This window comes from Anser anser (genome assembly GCF_964211835.1).
Source record: "Anser anser genome assembly, chromosome: 2".
NCBI classification, from domain to species: Eukaryota; Metazoa; Chordata; class Aves; order Anseriformes; family Anatidae; genus Anser; species Anser anser.
Genome location: NC_139721.1, coordinates 112,813,555 through 112,835,159, shown reverse-complemented (window position 1 = coordinate 112,835,159; position 21,605 = coordinate 112,813,555). Strand labels below are relative to the sequence as shown.

Below are 21,605 nucleotides of genomic sequence, written 5' to 3'. Positions count from 1 at the left end.
GGATTGAGGGTGGAGTGGGGGTAGGGGTGAGGATGATGATGACACTGAAATGGTGTATTTTACCAAGATAATAGTTGTGTCTTGCTGGCAGTATTTAAAGTTTATCTTTGACATTGGCAATACACTGTGGTTTTGTGCTGTGTAATAGCATTCTGATTCCTTTTCCCACCACTATCCTTTTCCCAGTTGTTACTAAACCACCAAGATGCATTTCAGGCTGGAAGCATTTATCCTGATGCCTTTTATCCTTCAATCTGCAAAAATGGTAAGAAAAGATTTTTGAGTCCAATATTGTAACAACTGTATCGTTATGTGAAAATGCTACAGAATTTAGTAGGGTCAAAAATAGTTGTGTTGTAAAAAATGAAGTATGGCCAAAAACATCCTGCAAAAACATCCACCAGTTTTGTTAGTTATTTTGAGCCTGTTAGTAGAAGTTTATAACAATACATTTGAAAACATTTTTCAGAAAATAACTTCTGGGTAAATTTAACTGTTTAATATGTACAGCAATATGATAGAAGGATGCTGTTTGACTGAAATAGGTTAGATTACTGAGTACTGACCTGGGGAGGAATTGAGAGGATAAAAAAACTTTCTTCTAAGTCATAGGAAAAGTGTAGAGCTGACTTCTATATTAGGAAAAATTAACTTCTGCCAGATCAGTCACAAAGATGACAGGAGAATGAAAAAAATAGTGTGTGACTTGCTGCTAAAGAAAAAAGAAAGTGACAGTAATGTGTTGTGATCTTTTGACAAGAGGCAATGTACCAAGCTGCACCAGGAAAGGTCTTGTCTTGATATTAGAAAGAAATTTTTTACAATGGGAACAGTCAATTGCTGGAACAACTTCCCTAGGGATATGGCAGAATTCCCATCGCTGGAGATTTTCATGATGCAATTGGGCAGTGTGCCAAATAATTTCACCTCTTCCCAAAAAGCTTCGACCTGATGGCCTTTTGAGGTTCCTTCCAACATGGCCTGTTCTATGATTCTGTGATTCTGTCAGGTTAAAGTCTTTCTGTTTCTAGAGTGCATACTGTCTTTTGTCTTTTACTGGTCCCTATTTGAAATCAGTGTCAGGCTTAGTTTTCATGCTTGCAGATCTAAAGACTGCACTACAAAATCAGCCTCCTGTTGCTGTAAAGAGTATGTCTAGACTTGCAGCTAGTCCTGATTTTTCCCGATTTTTCAATTCTAATACGTCAGCTTGTGCTCATAATCAGCTTCTCCAGCAACATCAGAATTATAAATCAGCCAGCTAGGTCTTGGTACAGGATACTTGCTACCAAAATGTTAAATCTGGACAGTGAGAAATTGGCAAATGGGGCAAAGACAGTCTGTCCTCCCATAAACAAGCTATCAGGATGTGTATGCAGACACCAGAAACAAGGCAGTGATACATAGTTTGCGTGAGGTTATTTGGCCAATTGATTGTTGAGGGTAGGTGGTTTATTTTAGTAGTTCATGCAAATTCAGATCCGTTAAATTCAGAGCATTCTTAGGATCTTTTTTCTGTTTACCTTATCTTTTACATGTTTTTCAGCTGATTGCTGGTGGCTCTGTTTATCTCTGTATCTGTTTTTCCTGCCTCAAACTGCAAAATCCTTATTTGTCTTTCCAAGGACACTTTTCCCTCTCTTTTCTCATCTCTTGATCTTCTTGGAGTCTTAAATCATAAAATGACAGCTAGACTTCTTGTTAACTCTCAGTAATAGGTTGTTGCTGACCCTTAGCTATCCCAGCTACTGCTTGGTGTATATCCTGACAGGCAGGTTGCCCCATCCAGCATACTAAAGGGGGATCTTCCCTTTCATAGTGTTCTTTTCACTTTCAGATTGCCCCTCTGCTCTGGCATTTAATACTGGTTCTGTCTCGTGTCACTTAACCAAGTTGCTATTACTGGTCATCTACCTGGCGCTGCTAACATTTTGTCCCAGACTTTAGTCTCCCTTGCCTTGGTTTCAGGACTGATATTTTCCTAGGATTTCCTCAATTTCTACCTTAACTTGGTTATTTCTATCTACCTCTTATTTCCCTTCTGACAGTTTTGATTTCTGCTTATACCAGTTCAGTGACCAGAGCCTCTCTATCTGCAGCCTCCAGTCCATATTGCTTCAGTAAAGTTGGGGTCCATCTTGCCCTGTTTTTTGTTTGGGCCATGTTTGGACTAAGCAGTCTCCTTAGTCAGTGTGGAAGAAATAGGTATCTCTACAGAGCTGACTTGTTTGAACTATGTGCCTCTAGATCAGCATCACAGACATCGAGACTGCCTTTCCAGGCAGGAAACAAACTTGGATGTAGAAGTCTATTCTGTGAATGTTTAATTTTGGTCTAACAAATACCATCCTAAATTCCTTTATGTTACCTAGTTCAGCTACAGTTTAAAATGTCAAGAGGCCAGGAAGTGATTAAATCAACCAAAAGGTCTGCTTTCCCAGTTTTAGCATTTAATATACCCTAATCTGCAGTTTCACAGTTCTGTCTGAACAAACACATTCTGTTTCTCCAAGATGGCCCAAAGAACGTCTCCTTTTACCTTCTTCCCCCTACTCATTTATATAATTTAATATTATGCTGCTTGGTCTTATCACTTCAGTACTACTTTGACCTCCATTTTATACAAGGTACAGAAAAATTTTTAGGCAAGGTCACTGGCAGATCCTACAGAATCTCTTATGTACAAATCCAAGTGAGAGTAATAATTGATGCTTCAAAGGGAGACCTTTGGATTTTTCCTCCTCCTCGCCTTTCTACTACCACACTGAAAACTTGGCAAGTTTTCAATTCTGTCAAATGATCATGATGACTTAGCCTTCCTCAGCCCTGTGCAAACTGATAATCTGTCCCAAAGGTATTGAGTTAACTGCTATGCTCATCAGCTTTTCTCCATAGAATTTGATGCATTAGTTTACTCAACAGCTTCTCTTTTTGTGCTCTCCACTTGAGAGGCGATATTCATTTGTACTCACAGGCACAGAGAAAGGGAGCAGATACAAAATTTCCAGTTCCCTCAAACCAAGATCACATAAGATAAATCTAGCATATCTTTTGAAAATATAAATCATACAAAATATGGCTAATTTGTCTCTTGCCATATAAGCAGATTGCAAAATGTGTCACCTACTGTGGTGATTTTACCCTGCTGGGCAGCTACACCACAACCTCTCTGTGATTCCCCCTCTTCAAAGAAAAAGGGCAAGAAAATATGATAGAAGGGGCTCAAGGGTTGAAATAAGGACAGGGAGACCACTCAACAGTTATCATCACAGGCAAAACAGACTCAGCATAAGGGATATTAATGTAATTTATTGCCTGTCACTAGCAGACTAGAGCAGTGAAGACTAAACACAAACGAAAACACCTTCCCCCCATCCACCCTATTCTACCTTCCCCTAATCGGTACAGGGGAACAGGGAATGGAGGCTGCGGTCAGTCCCTGACGCTTTGTCATCTGCAGCTCCTTCACGGTCACTCTCTGCCCCTGCTCCCCGTGGGGTCCCTCCCACGGGATGCCGTCCTTCCCGAACTGAGCCTGCGGGGGCTGCCCACAGGCAGCAGCTCTTCAAGCACTGCTCCCACACGGCTCCGTACCACGGGGTCCATCCCCCAGGAGCAAACTGCTCCAGCACGGGTCCCCCACGGGCGGCAGCTCCCCCCAGACCCCCTGCTCCTGCGTGGGCTCCTCTCCACGGGCTGCAGCTCCGGCCCGGGGCCTGCTCCTGCGGGGGCTCTCCATGGGCCGCAGCCTCCTCCAGGCCACATCCACCTGCTCCACCGGGGGCTCCTCCACGGGGGGGCTGCAGCGTGGAGATCTGCTCCGTGTGGGACCCATGGGCTGCAGGGGGACAGCCTGCTCCACCAGGGGCCTCTCCACAGGCCGCAGGGGAACTGCTGCTGCCTGCCTGGAGCACCTCCTGCCCTCCTGCTGCACTGACCTTGGGGTCTGTGGGGCTGGTGCTCACTCCTCACTCTCCCAGCTATTGTCACACAGCAGTTTTTTCCCTTTCTTAAATCTGCCCTCACAGAGTCCCAACCAGCGTCGCTCCCTGGCTTGGCCTTGGCCAGCAGCAGGCCCCTTTTGGAGCTGGCCGGAGCGGGCTCTGATCTGCCATGGGGCAGCTGCTGGGCTCTGCTCACAGAGGCCACCCCTGCAGCCCCCTGCTACCAAACCCTTTCCATAATAACCCAGTACACCTGTACAATATGAAATTGAGCAAATTTTTTTTGTGTGTGTGTGTGTTGGATTTTTCATGGAGAAAACTTTTTTTTTTTAACAAAATAATAAATATTGATATAATTTTGTTGCAATAGGAATATTCCATGATGTGTCTGAAGACACTCACTGGTCACCATTCCTTAATGCAAGTATTCACTACATCAGAAGGAATTATCCTCAGCCCTGGGAAGAGGTAAGAAAATTTCTTTAACTTTTGAATTTGCTTTCTACTGATTTAGTTGCCAGCACTTTTTGCTGCCTTCTTCACTTGTTGCAACTTCATTCTTTGGGAAGTACAGAAAAAAATACATAATGTTTTTGAATTAAAATGTCTGCTGATACAGGAAGACTTGAAATCCTGTTTCCATACATACATTATTACAGTTTCCATATATAATCTATTTATCTTCAATGTGTTCTGGTGCTTATGATACAATTCATAGGTCCAAATTTTCAAATGCAGTTGATGGTTTTGGGTCCTTGCATTATTGCCAGATCTGATTGAATGTTTGCCATTTGAAAACCAGGCCTGGTTTAGAATTCACGCTTATGAAATCTTGGACTTAGTCCTGATCTGCTCTTGTCTATGGTATATGAGCTACTTAGAAGAAGAGGAAGAACAGATTGTCAGAAGTGAGAATGATTTTAAAGGTCATATTGTTTTCTTTCCCTTATTGGAGAATTTGCCATTCTCTCCGTGCACAGCAAAATCATACTGTTGGAGCAGCATTTGTGAGCATGCACTCCTTAAAATGTACTGAAGTCTGCCTGCCTTTTGATTGGCCCTTAGTGATACTAAAATGTAAACTATTAACCTTCAGGAAGTATAAATTCATCAAAAACTGTGATTCAATTACAGATTTTTAAAAGGTCTATGGAACTGATAATGATTCAATGCAGAGAAATCTTTTCTGAGGAAATGAATTTTCTGTTGCTTATAAGTTTATTCCAGATAACTTTTCAGTTTGTCAGAATAAAATGAGTATCTTCATATCTGGGCTTTAATCGGGTGCTTTTACAGTGAACAGCACTTGCACAGAATGCCTGTCTCTCCTACATGTGTCTTTGCTCTGTACTCATGGCAGCAGAGGAGGTTCACTCCTTGGAAGTGGAAGAGTTTGTCTCCAATCCCAAGAAACACATTTAACTTGAGGTAGACAAGTTGTCCTGACATCAGCCATATAATTCTATGTTCTTGGACTGTATATGGTGCATAAAGGTTGTCAAGTCACAAAAAAAGTTCTCCAGTATCAAGAAATGAGTGCTCAATGCTTTGTTGTGCTAATCTGTTGGACTGTAACAGACTCCATTATATTGTTGTATAATGCACTAACGTAAAATGCTCACCTCTTCCTAAAGACAGGAGTAAAATTATTGATGTTACTACATGTGTATTGTTGTTGTATAGGCTACAGAGAAGCTGGTAGCTTTCCTGTTTGGAATTGCCTCACATATGGTGGCAGATGTTAGCTGGCATAGCCTGGGCATCGACCAAGGATTTCTAAAAGCCATGGGAGAAGTAAGCTTGCATTATTTTGTTGACGTGACTGGAATTATTGGAGTTGATAGGCCAGCTTTGGAGTCTGGTGTGGAGAGGAGACAAAAGCTGGAGCCCTCATTAAGGGAAATTTTCAGAGACATGTAATGAATGAAGTAGGTCAGGTTTGGGACCTGCACACTTTAGAGTTGCTTGGACAATTTGATTCTGCTCTCATGTTTGTATGGAAGGATGAGTAAAATGAACAGAAAGTTCTTTGTTTTTTTCTTCCTCCAGATTGATTTTCATGGTTCATATTCAGAAGCTCACAGTGTTGGTGATTTTGGTAATGTTTCTGTTCGCCGATCATAGATCTTTCTGTTGGGATAACTAGTCCTCTTCAAAACCACAGTGGGTGATTCTGGCTCTTACCCTGTGCAATGGGGGAGCCAAGAATGAGTCATATGGACACTGTATTCTCACTCTGTCCCATAGTTTGTAAAACCCTCCTATCCCTGTCTGTGTGTTCTGTGTTTCAGGAGATGCAATAGGGCATATATACACTTGTACCGAAAGCCAAAAACACAGGGTGAAGGATGCTAAAAGTTAAATGGAGTCACTTCTCTGATTTTAAATTTGACACCTTTTTTCTTATTCTCTGGAAGTACAAAATATACAGTACACTATCAGGTGAACAATTCATGTATTCTAAATGACAAAGCATTATACGGCTGGATACCATATACAAATAGATAGCATAGCCATAGATAGATCCATTCATACTGTTATCTATGTTAGATACTCTTGTGTTTGGTTTCTTGACTTTTTATTTTTATTTTTTATTCCTCCATCTGCAGGAGGAGATGTACTAAGTCAGTTTGAGCTGGACTTTAGTTATCTGGCATCAAATTGGTAAGAAAATGAGCTTCAGTAGAGGTTAATTTCTTTAATGATTACTTCTACTTATTCTATATTGTCACTGTGTTTTAATAAAATGCTGTCCTTCTATATCTTTCATTCCAACCCCTTGCAACTGTTGGAATTTTCCTCAATTTGGTATTCTTCATATATGTATTTCCTGTTCCCTGACATAAAAAACTGGGAGGACAGAAGAAAAAATAGTTTTACATGTAGGAACACAGCAAGAGAGATTGATTTTTTTTTATCTCCGAAGGAAGTTATAAGTAATTATAGGTAAAATAATCAATGAAAAAAGTTTGCTGGAATGTCCCAGCAATTATTTAAATAACTCAGTGGTAATATCTCACTTAGATTTCCATTTTAATTTTTGGACATTGAGGATGTTTATGGCTACAGATGCTGAGGAATTCAGACAGGTTTTAAAAGCATAAAAACAAGCAACAGTTTTAGATATAGATGATGTTTTTCTTGTAGTTTTTAACCAAAAAAATATATATATGTGCTTTTTTTTTTTTTTTTCTTTTTCCTCCTGACAAAGTAGGTCATTTGAGTCTTGTTTTGTCTAGGTAGGATGTAGCTCATCTATGTGCAGAAGGCATAGTCAGTTAACTCATCAACTTTATCAACTCTGACATATCTCTGAGAAATGTTAAGATAGGAAGAATCAGCAATATCTGTTTGGCTAGGATTAGGTTTGGATGGGAATAGGTTTGGCAACAGAGGAGAGCTGGAGAACATCCACCAAGATTGTGTGATCACCAAGCCAGGAAACCAGTGGAGAGAGTGTGGAAGCTCATGAGCAATAGCCATAGGGGAATGGTTCTACAGGTTTTTGACTGACCCAAATGGCAGGAGAGTGTTCCTACAGAGTGCAACTCTATGTGCAATCCTGGTCTTTCTGGCATTTGTAAATCTTGATCACCTTATAGAGTCTTTTGAAATACAGAATATTTTAAAGCTGGCTGTTTTTATAGAAGCTGAATTACCTTTTGCCAGGTGATGCGAAAAAAATCTGGTTACAATACCTCAGTCTTGTTTTTAGGTATGTGCCGGTCAAAGACCTAGCCTCTATCTATCACAAATTTTATGGAAGAGAGATCATAACTGAAGGCACAATTACTGACTGTACTTACTTGCTGTTTCTTGAACTGTAAGTTGGATAGCTTTGCGTGGGTTTTCATAAGTGAAACTTATGTAGGAAAATTATGATAATCCTGTTTGAAATGCTAGCTCAGAAATTTATGCATTGAGGCCAGCAATACAACCTTCCTACTAGACCCCCAAAATCATAAGATACCTGATTTTTTCTAAAGGCTGTAATACAAATGTGGACTGCTTAAATGATGGTTAAATTCATCATTACACCATAGCATCTGTGTCTTAGCTATTTAAAACATTTATATGTTTAACATATTTAGGCCTGTTTATTTAAGAACAGCTATGCCTTCAAGTACTCTTGCGTTGTGTCATGTTAGCAATATAATTTTCATGTACTGAAGGAGTAGTATACCTACCTAAATTGACAGTTTACCTACACTTTATGTAGATCCTTTCAAATAATACATGGAGATAAGAACTAATATAAATATTTTTATATCTGTCTATGTATGCTTTTGAAGATACTAAACATCTAGGTGTATTCTTTATTTCAGTTAATAACTAATAGCCAAGCAGTATTTAAAAACACTGTGAATCCCTCCAAATTGAGAGCTGTATTAAAGTTAAGATTATCACTTACAGAAACCTTGAAAAGAACCTTTTAAATAATGAAATATCATTAAATGAAACTTGCTTGTTTCTGAAGAATTGTTATTTATTTTCTCAGACATGGAGAAAGACTTGCTGTTGCAAAGGTTGGTTTTCTTTTTTTTTCTTTCTTTTTTCTTTTTTAATAAAAATGAACATACAACGTGAAGACAGTGCAATCCATCTTACTTAGTATGTTGCTTGTCTCTTAGCTTTTTCCAAGATATGCCAGTAAATCTCCATTTCTCGTGGAGAAGTTCCATGAGTATTTCCTTGGAGGAGTGGATGACATGGCATTCTGGACAAACAATATTTTTGAGCTGACAAGCCAAATGCTAGAGAATGGAACCAGGTATAATTGTGTTTCCTGCAATATGAAATGTAGTACTCAAGTTCAACACATTTAATTCTGAAGGCAGGTCCTTTCCTAGAATAGGTGATGAACTTTAAATCCTCATGTGGACAAAGGAATTTCTTTGGCTGTCTTTTAACCAGGTGCACAGGAAGACATAGGCCTTGAGTTTGCACTTGTGACATGTTCACATTCCTTTCCCCAGGCAAGGCTCTGGCATGGCCAGCCGATACTTGACAGGGAAAATCTGGGACATTCTTTAAGACATACCCAAGGAGCATGCTAAAATGCTGCATGGCAGCATAGTTTTTTTCCTGGACTGGTGATCTGAGCTGTGCCTGCACTCTGTGGCTGCTCTCAACAGCCAGCAAAGATGGCCCGTCCCAAGGGAGGTCAGATACTGCCTTCAGACACTGCAGGCAGATAGGATTAGATGGAGTAGGACTATATATTCCATTGTTGGATGTTCAGGTTTGCACTCAGAATGTATTTTTTATTGAAGTTCTGGCCCTGTACTGCATTCGTACAAGTGTAACTTTACTGTAAATAACTTTATGAGAGCAATAGTGGGAATTAATCCATACATTTATATGGATAATGTCACCACAGATATTTTGGGAAATAATGTTTGAAATATGATATGGCAAAATCTGTTGAGTTCTTTGTTCCAAAATGTCACTTTCATTAAAAGATCATTAGAATTAATTAATTCTATTCTATAAACTCTATTAATAACATTAATAGAATTGTCAGGGCATGCTCAAGGAAGTTTCATCTGAGAGTAATGTAGACACATGCAAGATTCATATAGAACCTAAGAAATTAATCAAGGTTACTAAAATAAATATCAAAGGAGTTTCTAAGGATTATAATGTTGCACTGAATTTGATTACTCAGGGCTTTTTGAGAGAGGTAATGCCTTCTAACAAAGGAATCAGTAAGGATAAAAGTTGAATTTTTAGTTCCACTTCCATTGCAAGAAGATCTTCAAAACACATTCTGAATATTTCTTTAGTGGCTGCTTCCTGCCTGAGAATCCTCTGTTTATAAACTGCACAAGGGAGCACAAGGACAGCTACATGTAAGTATAGCTTTGAAGGTTCAAAAACTTACTACTGGTGAAAGGTGAGTTTTCCACTGGATGGTGAGCTATTGAAAAGTAGAGATCTTCTGATTTTTATTTTTTTTCCTTTTTATGTATGAATTTGAGATTGTCTTAACATGAATAAACAGGCTTCATATAGAGGAACCGTGTAGAACCTGGGATAGACTTTTACCTTCCAGCCAAAGGATAAGAATGCTTATCCAGCACCTGAAGCGCAAAATCTTCACATTTTATTTGGCAATATAGAACTCACCTGTTCAGAGCACAAAGAATATGTATTCCTCTAGCAAACATCTTCCATGAATATTTTTTTCCCTTCGAAAAAGCACCTCTTGTGCTGATACTGGTGAATTTAATTTTCATTGAACTACAGCTGCAGAGTTCTGTTAAGCTTGTATTGGGATGCTAGATTGTAATTTGTTTACAAGGATCACTTTCCTCTCCTTGAAGACTACAATGTAAGGAGCATACTTATTTGACAAGTTTTTTTTAGTGCATAATAATAAAACTACAGGACTAATCTAAACTCTTTAATTCTGAATTTTGTTTTGGTAACAGAAATCAGAGTTTTCTTAGCTTTTCTGCGATAAGCATTAATGGTTCAATTTACAACTTCTATTTCAGTCAAATTGGGACAGTGGAATCAGTTGGTCAGAGATCCACAGGGAGAGAATGATAGGGAAGGAAATTAAGAACAAAAAGAAGTGATAAAAATCACATTGTCAAAGACAGCAGTGCATGCTTGTAAATAGCCGTGCTGAGAAAGAGAGGGCACGAAAGTGGAGAGATAACTATTAAAGTCTGTCTTTTATTTTATTATAAATATTTTCACTCAAAAAAAGAAAAATAATGCCTATACATAGGTGAAAAGAGCAGCAGTGACTGGAGCTCAGTTGGTAAACGGGTTGTGAAATGTAATGTTATGTGGAAGCCTCATGGGTTGAGAGCTTAATGACCTTTATTCTATTGTTTTCTTATTGTGAGAAATTAGTTTTTAGCTTCAAGTTTTTACTATAGCTGTGAAAAGAGTTATCTGAGTATCTGAAAAGAGTATCTGAGAAGCCTCAGATACTGTGGCTTCAACTAACACTGCTATATATGAAAATATTTTGTACAAACAAAGTGAAGTCAGTAGGGCTGGAAGGACCATAAATTGGAGCAGAATTCTGGTCAGTGGACAGATGGTAATAGTCTTATGTGTTGGGAAAGAATAATTCGAGGGAAATACGGGAAATATCTGAAGTGAGTGCAAATGACTGGTAGAATGTTAGTATACCAACAAATTAACTTCTTTTTTGGGGAAAAAATAAAAAGTATTTAATAATTTAAGTGTGTGAAGTCAAGAAACAGCTATATAGCTTGAGAAATTTTGTATTCAGAAGGTTAAATTGTTTTTTCTTGCCCATTTTTCAGTGCCTCGAGAATATTACTGATGAGTGGAATGTGCTAAATAAATTACGACAATGAAGTTAAAATATATAAATGTCTGGATACTTAACCAGTATTAGCTACAAATAAAACCCATGACTTTACTTGGGCTTAACTGCTATCTTTTGAGAACTCTCTTTATCAATGGGAGAAATGGCTATCCAATTTCATGCAATATGATTGCTTCTCCTAGCTTTGTCATAACATGTTCATGTCATTAATTCAGTTGCTTTGTTATTACTACCTTCTTTATTTTAACAGAAACAAGCAATCAAAAAATGAACATCACAAGAACACAACCTCTTTGCTTCCAAATACTCTTGAAAAGAAAATAAAGTATACAGAGAGAGGAGTTCACTTCGACATACAATCTTGGGCAACAGTAAGTGAGAAGTGACACGTCAGGTAAAATTCAGCTCTGTATAAAATTGTTATAATTTCTGTCTGAGATGCTGTGTGATGGAGCAGGGTCTCTGCATGTAAACAGAAGCCTCTGATTTCATTTCATGAAAATTCCAGCTGCCATTGTTAATCTGTATTTAATGTATATAATAAGTACATCATAAATACTAGCTTTTTTACACTTTCCTCATTTTATAGTGAAGTTGCAGTGCCAAAAATGACAAAATATATCTTTAATGTTTATTTTTTATGGAATCATAGTAACTTTTGGGGGCTAAGAAATCCCAATGAAGAATAGCAGTGAGTAGTTACGAATGCTCCATTTAGGACATACAGGTTTTTGTCTCTATATAAAAAGGTGCTTATGACGTGAGTCGGAGTATACTTTGATCAGTGTGATGATTTCCACTGACGGTGACTTGGGTTTTGACGTGGTTTGTACTGTTCTGGAATTTCAGCCTGTGTTTTAAGAATTCTTGTGTTTCTTTATTATTTTTATTTCAGAATTCCCTCCAATACATAAACCGTGCTTTTGCAAAAAATGTCTGGAGAGTGTTAGCATCTACACATCAGGAATCCTCTAAGTACATCTCCAAGCCAGCAGCTTCATATTTTCTTACTTCACCATATGCTAGACTTGGATGGTTGGTACTTTTTTTCTTCCTCAGACTCCCCTCCTGATTTCTGAAAATGTTGAGTACCGACCAAAATACTGTTTTTTATTCCTTGGATACTCTTTAAAGGTGATACTCCAAATCAGTTGGTGGCACAAATCTGTCAGAGTGGCTTATGTTGACTAGCCAGAGCTACAAGTTAACAGACAGGACCCTTTTTTCTTTCCAATGTTAGCATAAGCCTCTTTGTGTCAGTACTGAATAAAACTGTAAAGAGCAAAAGTTCCATTCAGATGTCAACTGTAGTCAAATTAGTTCTTTCTTTGAAAGGGTTTCCTTGTCATTTTATTCAGAGTGGAAAGAAGCAAAATTAGGACCATCATCAGCTCTAGTTCTGAACAGTATAGGAAGATTGTTACCCTTTTTTGGTTATTGGTTGATCATTACACCAAATTAGTTGTCTGTCCTGAATCGTGCCTGAGTGTTTTGGGAACTCCAGAAGATTAGTAAGGAGTTCAAAGATGCCACAGAAAGAGGCATGTTCTCTCTTCTTTCCGGAGAGGTTCTATCTTTACATGCAGCAGAGAAGACGAACGAAATAAATTTGTTTTTGCTGCTCATCTTGCTCTTTTTCTTCTGACTCAAAAATTGAAGACTTCATTCCTGAGGTTACTTCACACCAGCCAAATGAATGGTAGTTACTTATTTTCTCTACACGTTCCCTGTCTAAACTCCACCACATTACTAAGACCAATCTTCCATTTGCTTATCTACTATTATGTCCATTGATTAAATCAGAGGTTCAGTTAAAATGGTAGTTCATTTCACCTTTTGTATTCTGTCAGATGCAAGCAGCCCTTTTTCATGCTTCTTGTTCTGATTGCTCTTAGGTACCTTGTATCAGTAAGTAAAAAAGCAGTCCATACAAATGTGAGCTGCGTTAATGGAAGATTAACCTCTGTTTTTATTTAGTTCAAGAAAAAAAAATCAATTATGCAATAGGGAAAATGCTGTGTAGATTCTTACAAAAATATAAGACACATCTCAGTTTACCTGAAAGTAAAAGTATTTATTCTCTGATAATGTAGTGGTAGTCTGGTGGCTAATCCTATGATTTTTTTTGACTCTCTTGGTGTACAGGGCAATGATTTCAGCTGACCTAAACCAGGATGGATATGAAGATCTGGTGGCTGGAGCACCAGGGTACAGCACACTGGGCCATATTCAGATAGGACGGGTGTATATAGTCTATGGCAATCACTCAGGTTTGCCACCAGAGGACATGGATCTAGATGGGAAAGCAGACGAAGTACTGGAGGGTCATCAGGTGAGGGGTCAAGTCAGATACTTGACACTTTTTTTTGTTTTTGACTGAATGTGGTAAATTCTGGAACAAGAATATATTATGCATTTCAAGAAAAATAACTGTTACTTCAGTCACAGGAACAATTAAAACAATATTGATCTGTAGGTTCAGTTATTTTACTATGCCAGATAAATGGGTTTTAGAACAAAATAGGCCCTTGATTAAGAGTGAGATAGATTCTCTGTAAGTCACAATATATCTTGTTCAGTTCCCTGCATATAAGCAAATATTGTGAATTTCCTTTTCTTTTTCATCTAAAACTATTAGTTCAATATAAGTCTCAATTCCTTTGAAGCTGCATTTTTTCAGGAATTGTTAACTTCTCACAAAACCACTGTTTATCTTTAGTAAGACTGTATGATACATAAGAAAATAGAGAAAACTATGATTTGGCAGGCTGGTGACTGGCTTGTAACTGAGAAGCGGGATCAAAGGATCTTTTTGAGTAATAAAGCTGATCCTCTGTTGAAAATAAAGTTATTTGCACAGAAGAGATTAGAAAGAGGTGAGATAAATTTCCTTGTAATCTGTTTCTGTGGTTATAAACTGTGGCGTAATAGCTGATGTCTTCTTACAGCGTTGTAGTGGTTCACAGTTGTAATACTATTAGCAGCAAAGATTGTAAGCATAAAGTCAGTGGTGCACTAGTCTCAGAAGAGGAAATACCACAGCAGTCCCTCATTGTATCAGTTAGCTTATATTGTAACACCCCAATAACCTCAAAGAGAACAGCCCACTCCCAATTAGTGTATTGGTATGGTGGTTATTATTTGAGAGAACAGTGATACTAAGAAAATCTTAAGAATTTTTGGGATGGGTTTTTATTATCTCTGTTTCCATTTTTTTCTTGCACTGTGATTGTAAATGTGCAATATACTTTGATAGTTTTGTCTTTAAAACATGTTATTTTCATGAGATCAATCCCTCTTCTTTTAGCCTTCAGGCAGATTTGGTTCTGCCTTGGCAGTCCTGGACTTTAATGAGGATGGAGTGCTAGATCTGGCAATTGGAGCACCTTCTGTGGGATCTCAGTTTCTCACTTACAAAGTAAGTCATGCACATGCTTTATAGTGAAATGACTGAAAGAATTTCTATTGTGTCTCAAGTAATTATTGTAATATAAACACAAAGGTTTGTAGCCTTTGTGGTACTTTTGAGTAGATCAATGAAAGTTATCCATATCTCCCTTTCAGTGGCCTTTTGGCACAACTCAGATTGCTGTTTTGAAGCTCTGATGTGCTGGAAACATAAGGAGCCATTCATGACATCTGAGTGTACCATTTACTTTTTAAGAACAAAGAGTCTGGAAGGGACCCCATGTCAGTGAGGCTTGTCATTCACTGTCACAGCTCAACAGTTGATATCTAAAATGTGATATGGACACAGACACGTGCTAAAGTAATCAAATTAGGGAGTTTTAATGACTTGCAGCCAGATTAGCCCATGTAATGGTCCCTTGGTGTTTTCAGCCCACCTGAATTGAGAGGCAAAATACATTACATTAAACCACTTGGATTAAGTTTAAAACTCTTCAGAATTTCAGATACTAACTTAGCTTCCTATTCCTAAGTAGGAATTTAAATGCTTGTATACAGACCCACTAGCATGGAAAATTACATACATCTGTTGTGGCTGGCACAGCCTCTGTTGCATTAAGTAATTGTCAACAAAATTAGAGCCACATGAACATGCATGTAATGAACACAGTATACAGTATACCAACCTTGCTCCTAAACTACAGTATGATGAAAATGTACTTCTCTGTACTTACCTAGTTTGTTGCCTGGTTATAGCAGTGTTAATTACAACATGAATATTTTTAGGTTTGGGGTGGAAAAGACAAATTTATGAGAAGGCTCGAATAGAAAAAATGCAGTTATATTAATAGTCCTTGCAGACTGTTTTGTCTTGTATTTCATACCTGGTGCTGCCTTAGAAATCCTCTCATGTTGTGTTTGCTTTTCCTGCTGTTTAGGGTGCTGTGTACGTCTATTTTGGATCTAAGGGAAGAGGCTTGCCATCTCAACCAAATGTTACCATAACTTGTCAGGTACATTGATCAGGCTAAAACCGGGCTACAAAAGCAGGAGGTGAGGTAAAGGGGAAAGGAGCCTGTGAGCTTAAAGACAGAATGTTAAAATCAAACTTCTGATTGCAAGAGAATATAGACATGTAATTGGGGATGGTGAAGCAGGTGTTTGCATAGGTTGGTTGTATGTGGGAAAGATATCCGTACTTCAGTGCAGGGGAGGGAGCTGGGTGAACAAAAGGATGCACAGCCCTCTGGAAAAAAAAAAAAGAGTTCATGGAGGGTAATTTGATCAGAAGCAGACGAAGTTAGCCCTTTAGAAGTAAACCCCTCTATTTTGTTACAGAATTGATGGTTTAAGTTCCATTTCAGTGTTAAACTAACTGTTTATTACAGTATTCCTACTGTAATCTTGGTTGGTCCCTCCTGGCAGCTGACACTGATGGGGATGGAAATGCTGATCTGGTTGTTGGCTCTCCATACGCACCTGGTACTGGGCAGCAGAGAGGATTTGTGGCTGCATTTCACTCTCATTTCAACAGGAGTGACCAAGGTAGTATTTACTGGGTAAATTAATCCTCATATGTTATATGGCTGTTATATGTTATATGACTCATATGACAATCATAAGATAATTCAGATTGGTGCATCAGCTACTCCTAGTTTTGTATCATCTGTAAAGTTGTTGAGGGTACACCCTGCTCCATGATCCAGATCATTAATGAAGACATCAAACAGAACTGGACCCAGCATTGACCCCCGGGTTACACCAGTAGTTACTGGCCTCCAACTAGACTTTGCACCACTGATTACTACCCCCTGTGCTCAGCCATTCAGCCAGCTTTCAATCTACATCACTGCCTGCTCATCCAGCCCATACTTCAGCAGCTTCCCTATGAGGATCTTATGGGAGACAGCGTCAGAGGCCTTAGTGAAGGCCAGGTACCCAATATCCACTGCTCTCTCCTCACCCATCAGGCTGGTCATTTCATCATAGAAACTTCTCAAGTTGGTCAGGCATTACTTCCCTTTGGTGAAACCTTGCCGACTACTCCTGACTTTCTTATCCTTCGTGTGGGTTTGGAAATGTTTTCCAGGTTTAGTTGCTCTATCACCTTCCCAGGGATTAAGATGAGGCTGACTGGTCTGAAGGTTCCTGGGTCCTCCTTGAAGTTAGAAGTGACATTTGCCTCCCTCCAGTCTTTAGCACTTCTCCCAGTCACCATGATCATTCAGATTATTGAGAACTAATAATTCAGGGAATAATTTGAAGATTCTTATTTGAATTATATCTCTTGCATTTATGCTCTTTGGATATATAATTCAAATTTATAGTTCTCTGAATTATATTCAAAGAATAATTCAAAGATTAGTCAGACCTACTTCCCCTGTGATCCCGCCTGCCAATTGGTTGAATAAACTGAAGTCTGCTTGCCTAAAGACCAAGCTCTGCTACCCTCTTAGTTGTTTTCTCACTCCATTCAGGCTCTTGAACTCCCCTGTTTCATGGCCATGACAGCTAAGGCTGCCATTGATTACCAGATCCCCAGCCAGTTCTGCCTTGTTAGTGGAAAGCAGATCAAGTTGTGCATCACCCCTGGTTAGCTTATCCAGTGCCTGTAATGAGAAGTTACTCCTGACACCTCCTAGAAACGATGTCTGTGTGCATCCTGCCATACTTTCAGCACATGTGAGGGAGGACCAAATCTTTCATAAGAACTGGAGTCTGTTGCAGAGAGAATTCTGTAGTGCCTTTTCAATTTCAGTTCTCTGTCTTGAAAAATTCAACAGTTGTCTCATGTTCTTGAGTGCTTCAGTAGTTCTTCTCATGGAGTTTATTTCAAGAAATTTCACTAAAAGGTTAGTCTTTAATTAAATGTCTGGTGATTCAAATGAAGCAAACATAAAATTAAACTTATCTGTTTCCGAGGAATTTAGTTTGATACCTAACTAATAAAGGTAATCAAAAATGCTGAAGTTCTTTGTGTAGTAAGCATCCATTTTTTCCTATACTACTGTCAGTATCCTATAGTACTCAGTATATGCTGATTGTCTGATTAGTGAAAATTTATGTAGATGTACATCATAGGAAGGTGAATTCTTCCTTCTAGGAGCGCAGTCCTGGATTTTAGTATCTGAGGTGGACAGGCCTGCTAAAGTCACTAGTTTGGCATGTGGATAAAACTACAAACTAGTGAGACAAGTGTAACTGAATGACTATGTGAAAGCAAAGAAGCAGTGGATTCAATTGCCTATTGGTGATACCAGGGAGGACTGAAAGGTCTTCCTTAGAAATTTGCAAATGTACCTTGAGAGATGAACTTTCATTATTGTGTGCTCCTTCATGTGGACAAAGGGGAACACTACAAGTGAATGCAGTTAATGAGTACAGGTGATGGAGATTGTTGTGAATGAGGAAGAAAAAGCCACATATAGAGGTAAATAAAGTTAGCAGGGGTGAGGCAGGATGTGCAGGCATTTAAAGCTTCATCAGAATCACATAAATGAGTTTTCCAATAACTCCTACTAAATTTTTAGTGTATTCGACTTCGTGTAAAATTAGAAACCATAACCAAAATGGATTTTACATTTCAAAACACCGACTTTTTTTTAATAACTAAAACACAAAATGAATGACTTGAATTAAAGCCATAATTATTGATGCTCCCTCCCCATCCTGGAAGAATTATAAATTCTGATAAACAGTTTCAATTTTGCCCCATCCTGAAGAAGGACCTATCAGTTCATGGCAGACTTGACTGATAGCCTTTGTGTGCTTTGTGTAGGCTACTGCAATGCATTAGAAGCAGGCTGTACTGAGTGAAGGCTTTCACCAGAAAGTACAATTGCAGACTGAATGTTGCTGTGCAGTGAAGTTAGCTGTAACCGGTGCCATATCACAGGTGGTAGAACTACTTATAGAAACTTCTCATCATAGGGTGAAACACTGGATGATTGCTAATAGAATTTTGTATGACAGGTTACACCAAGATTTAATTAATATTTTTCTGGTCTGTCAGGACTTCTGTCTGTAGAGGATGCCGACTGGATGGTGAAGGGTGAAGAAAACTATGCTTGGTTTGGATTTTCACTTGACAGCTGCCAAGTGGAGAATATAACATTACTGCTGATTGGCAGCCCTACATGGAAGAGCTGTGTTGGGTGTGTTGTAAATGATTGCTTTATTTTTCCTCTATCCTGCCCTACATTGGTAAAGATTTGTACTAGATTAGACTTCCTGCTTTTCAGGAACTTTCCTCTTTGTCCTTAGAATACTTTTAATCGTATTTTTATGCCTTTACCCTTCCTTGTGTATTTAGAGAGGGAGGTCTTTGCTTTTAGAGACACTTAAGAACTTGTGGGGTTTTCTTGGTGGGAGGGGTCACAAAAACACCAAGTAGGAATGCCTAAAATAATCCTACAGATAGCACTGACATTTTCAAAAGCAAGCCAAATGCAAAAATGTATTGGGTGTTAACGAAGTGGATGGACAGACAAAGTCTGTGCCCAAAATGTCTGGTAACTCGTTAAAACAAGCATGGGATTACTAAAACAGATTTATAGGATTTAGCTGCCACTGTTATTCCAAAGTAAAAGGGGAAAATATTTTAAGATAAACAATCATGTCTGAATCTACAGAAAGCTGAATGACATAATATACAAATATATTTTACATTCTAATTCAAGCTGCGATCCCTTCTCATCGGATGTCAGGCAGAGTGTTGGAAAGGTGTATGGATATAACCCACCAAGCACAAAGTACTGGTTTGCAGTAGCTGGAGACAAGGTAGGGCTCCCTATATAGTATAGTCCTTATATATATTATTTGAAATAAAGCGACATTCTGTGGAAATGACATAAGCATTTTAAAAATTTAACAGGCAATGGGCAGAATGGGTTTGTCTCTGGCCAGTGGTGTGATGTCTGTGACTGGAATCAACAGAAAAGTTTTGGTGGTGGGTGCACCTACTACAGGTATGTCTTTCTGAAATTTGGAAAACATTTCTGCTTTGGGATATTCCTTTCTGTATGACTGGAGAATAGAATCAAAGGTAAAACTTAGAAAAGAGACCTTTTATCTGCCATAGAATTTTAAAATATTTAGAAAATTTAGAAATAATTACTGTACAGGTGACTTGCATTTTTTTTCAGAGACTTCTATACTGTGCCAAATAGCTTCTATTAACAGCGTTTGTTATCTTGCATTATTTATGTAGCAGTGATTTGCTAGTAGACTGCATATTTCTTGGAAGTAAAACATGGTATTTTGTGCTTACTCTGGGAGTAGGCAGTAAGGAAACGCATGTCAAAATGTAGAACTCTAGTATTTGTCCTTTAAAATGAATGCATATTTCCCCTGCTAGTATTGCTAAGAGATTGTTTCTGTGCTAACTAGCATTACTGCCATATAACATTTGATATTTGGTTCTTAAATTATAGTTTGTCCATTTTGTATAATGCCAGTATTACCTGCTTGCAAGGTATTTTAAGTACTAAGCCTGAGTTCTTATGTCTGATGATCAACTCCTGTAACTTTGTTGTTTTTTTCTAGACAGCCTCTCTAGGATTTCATTTATATCCTCCGTGCTGCACCAAGCAGGAGTAGCTCTGGTATATGATCTGACAGACAGCACCAAGCCTTCTTTGCTCAGCACATTCAGTGGGGACAGGAGGTTTTCTCGCTTTGGAGGAGATATATGCTTAAGTGACCTGGATAATGACGGACTAGGTAAAGCTAGATGGATCTAGAGTACCAGAGGTGAAATGTTTTATTCATTGCAACAGGAAGACCGGTCACCTGCATATTCATTAAAGTGCTAAGCCCGGTCTTCTGCCTCAGCTGACTTGCACAAATATTCTACTGTAACTTCCGAGGAGGCATCTATAAAACCCCAAACAATTTAGACAGAAATTGATACATTTTAACTGGAATTTTGGCATGTAGAGGTATACAAATGCCAAGTCTCGTGTTTTGGCTTAGTGTTATTTCACTTCTGGTGTCCTATATCATCCTTGTACTATTTGCAGATGAAATGATCGTGACATCCCCACTGCGAACTAATGATATCACCACAGTACTGTTCGGTGGGGCAGCTGGCCGTGTTTACATTTACAATGGAAAGCAGGCATCCTCAGGGAACGTGACAGGCCACTGCAAATCATGGATATCTCCCTGTCCTGAGGACTGGGTAAGAAATCATAAAAGTGAAATCATGGCCTAAGGTCATATTGACAGGTAAATTAATACCTCCCATGCAGATAACCAGCATGCTGTGCTTGGTTTCATAAAACTGAAGGTTACTTGTGTTTCTGAACCTGTGTAACTTGGCTCCTCCTGTTTGTTGTCAAGTTTCTTTCTTGTTTAGGATCCAGCGTTATTGCACTGGGCTTTTACTCTCCTAGCGTGGTTCTCTCCACTCACTTTTTTTTTTTTTTGTCTTCAGGCACAGTATGTGCTGATTTCTCCTGAGGTGAGTAACTAGAAAACAATTTGCTGCAAGAAATGAAAAAAAGCCACTTTAAAAACAGCATTATAACAAGCAGCATTATCTTACAGGAACAGTCAAGATTTGGGAGTTCTGTCATCACTGTGAAGTCTGAAAGAAAGGTGAGAAAAATAATTGCTGCTGTTGTTTCATTACATCTTTCTACCTCATTTGCATATACTGGTCAACACCTCACATCTTACTCATTTGCAGAAGTCCGAAGTGCTTTTACATCATGAGTTAAGTTTTCCTTTAAGTCACTCTCTGAGCTGATGATTAAAACCATTTTATAGGTGCATGAACTGTTGAGTTGTCAAAATTTTAGCACCTGAATTGAAAGGGATTGCTTTGAAATGACCTGAAATCTAACTACTTGGGAGTTTCCTGAAAGGCTGCACTGTAAATCTAGCACAGATGCCAGTTGGCTTTACTGTTCAAACCAACCTGTATGCAAATCTGC

At 38.6% G+C, this 21,605-nt stretch overlaps 1 protein-coding gene across 2 annotated transcripts in view; it reads left to right on the top strand.

Annotated features, from left to right (window-relative positions):
* GPLD1 (glycosylphosphatidylinositol specific phospholipase D1) overlaps positions 1-21,605 on the top strand; it is a 29,539-nt gene that overhangs the window by 3,651 nt on the left and 4,283 nt on the right. Inside the window, exons 3-24 of one of the 2 annotated variants that reach the window (XM_083827239.1) lie at positions 187-265; positions 4,315-4,412; positions 5,628-5,738; positions 5,994-6,042; positions 6,554-6,608; positions 7,660-7,767; positions 8,443-8,470; positions 8,576-8,715; positions 9,731-9,796; positions 11,510-11,630; positions 12,155-12,294; positions 13,405-13,591; positions 14,567-14,677; positions 15,606-15,680; positions 16,056-16,212; positions 18,680-18,821; positions 19,347-19,446; positions 19,541-19,634; positions 20,212-20,388; positions 20,688-20,848; positions 21,104-21,130; positions 21,217-21,267. In XM_083827239.1, coding sequence (XP_083683365.1) covers positions 187-265; positions 4,315-4,412; positions 5,628-5,738; positions 5,994-6,042; positions 6,554-6,608; positions 7,660-7,767; positions 8,443-8,470; positions 8,576-8,715; positions 9,731-9,796; positions 11,510-11,630; positions 12,155-12,294; positions 13,405-13,591; positions 14,567-14,677; positions 15,606-15,680; positions 16,056-16,212; positions 18,680-18,821; positions 19,347-19,446; positions 19,541-19,634; positions 20,212-20,388; positions 20,688-20,848; positions 21,104-21,130; positions 21,217-21,267 — 2,277 coding nt within the window. Of the gene's footprint in view, positions 1-186; positions 266-3,121; positions 3,945-4,314; positions 4,413-5,627; positions 5,739-5,993; positions 6,043-6,553; positions 6,609-7,659; positions 7,768-8,442; positions 8,471-8,575; positions 8,716-9,730; positions 9,797-11,509; positions 11,631-12,154; positions 12,295-13,404; positions 13,592-14,566; positions 14,678-15,605; positions 15,681-16,055; positions 16,213-18,679; positions 18,822-19,346; positions 19,447-19,540; positions 19,635-20,211; positions 20,389-20,687; positions 20,849-21,103; positions 21,131-21,216; positions 21,268-21,605 lie in introns of those variants that run through there. The other variant, XM_083827240.1, reaches the window with a different exon arrangement.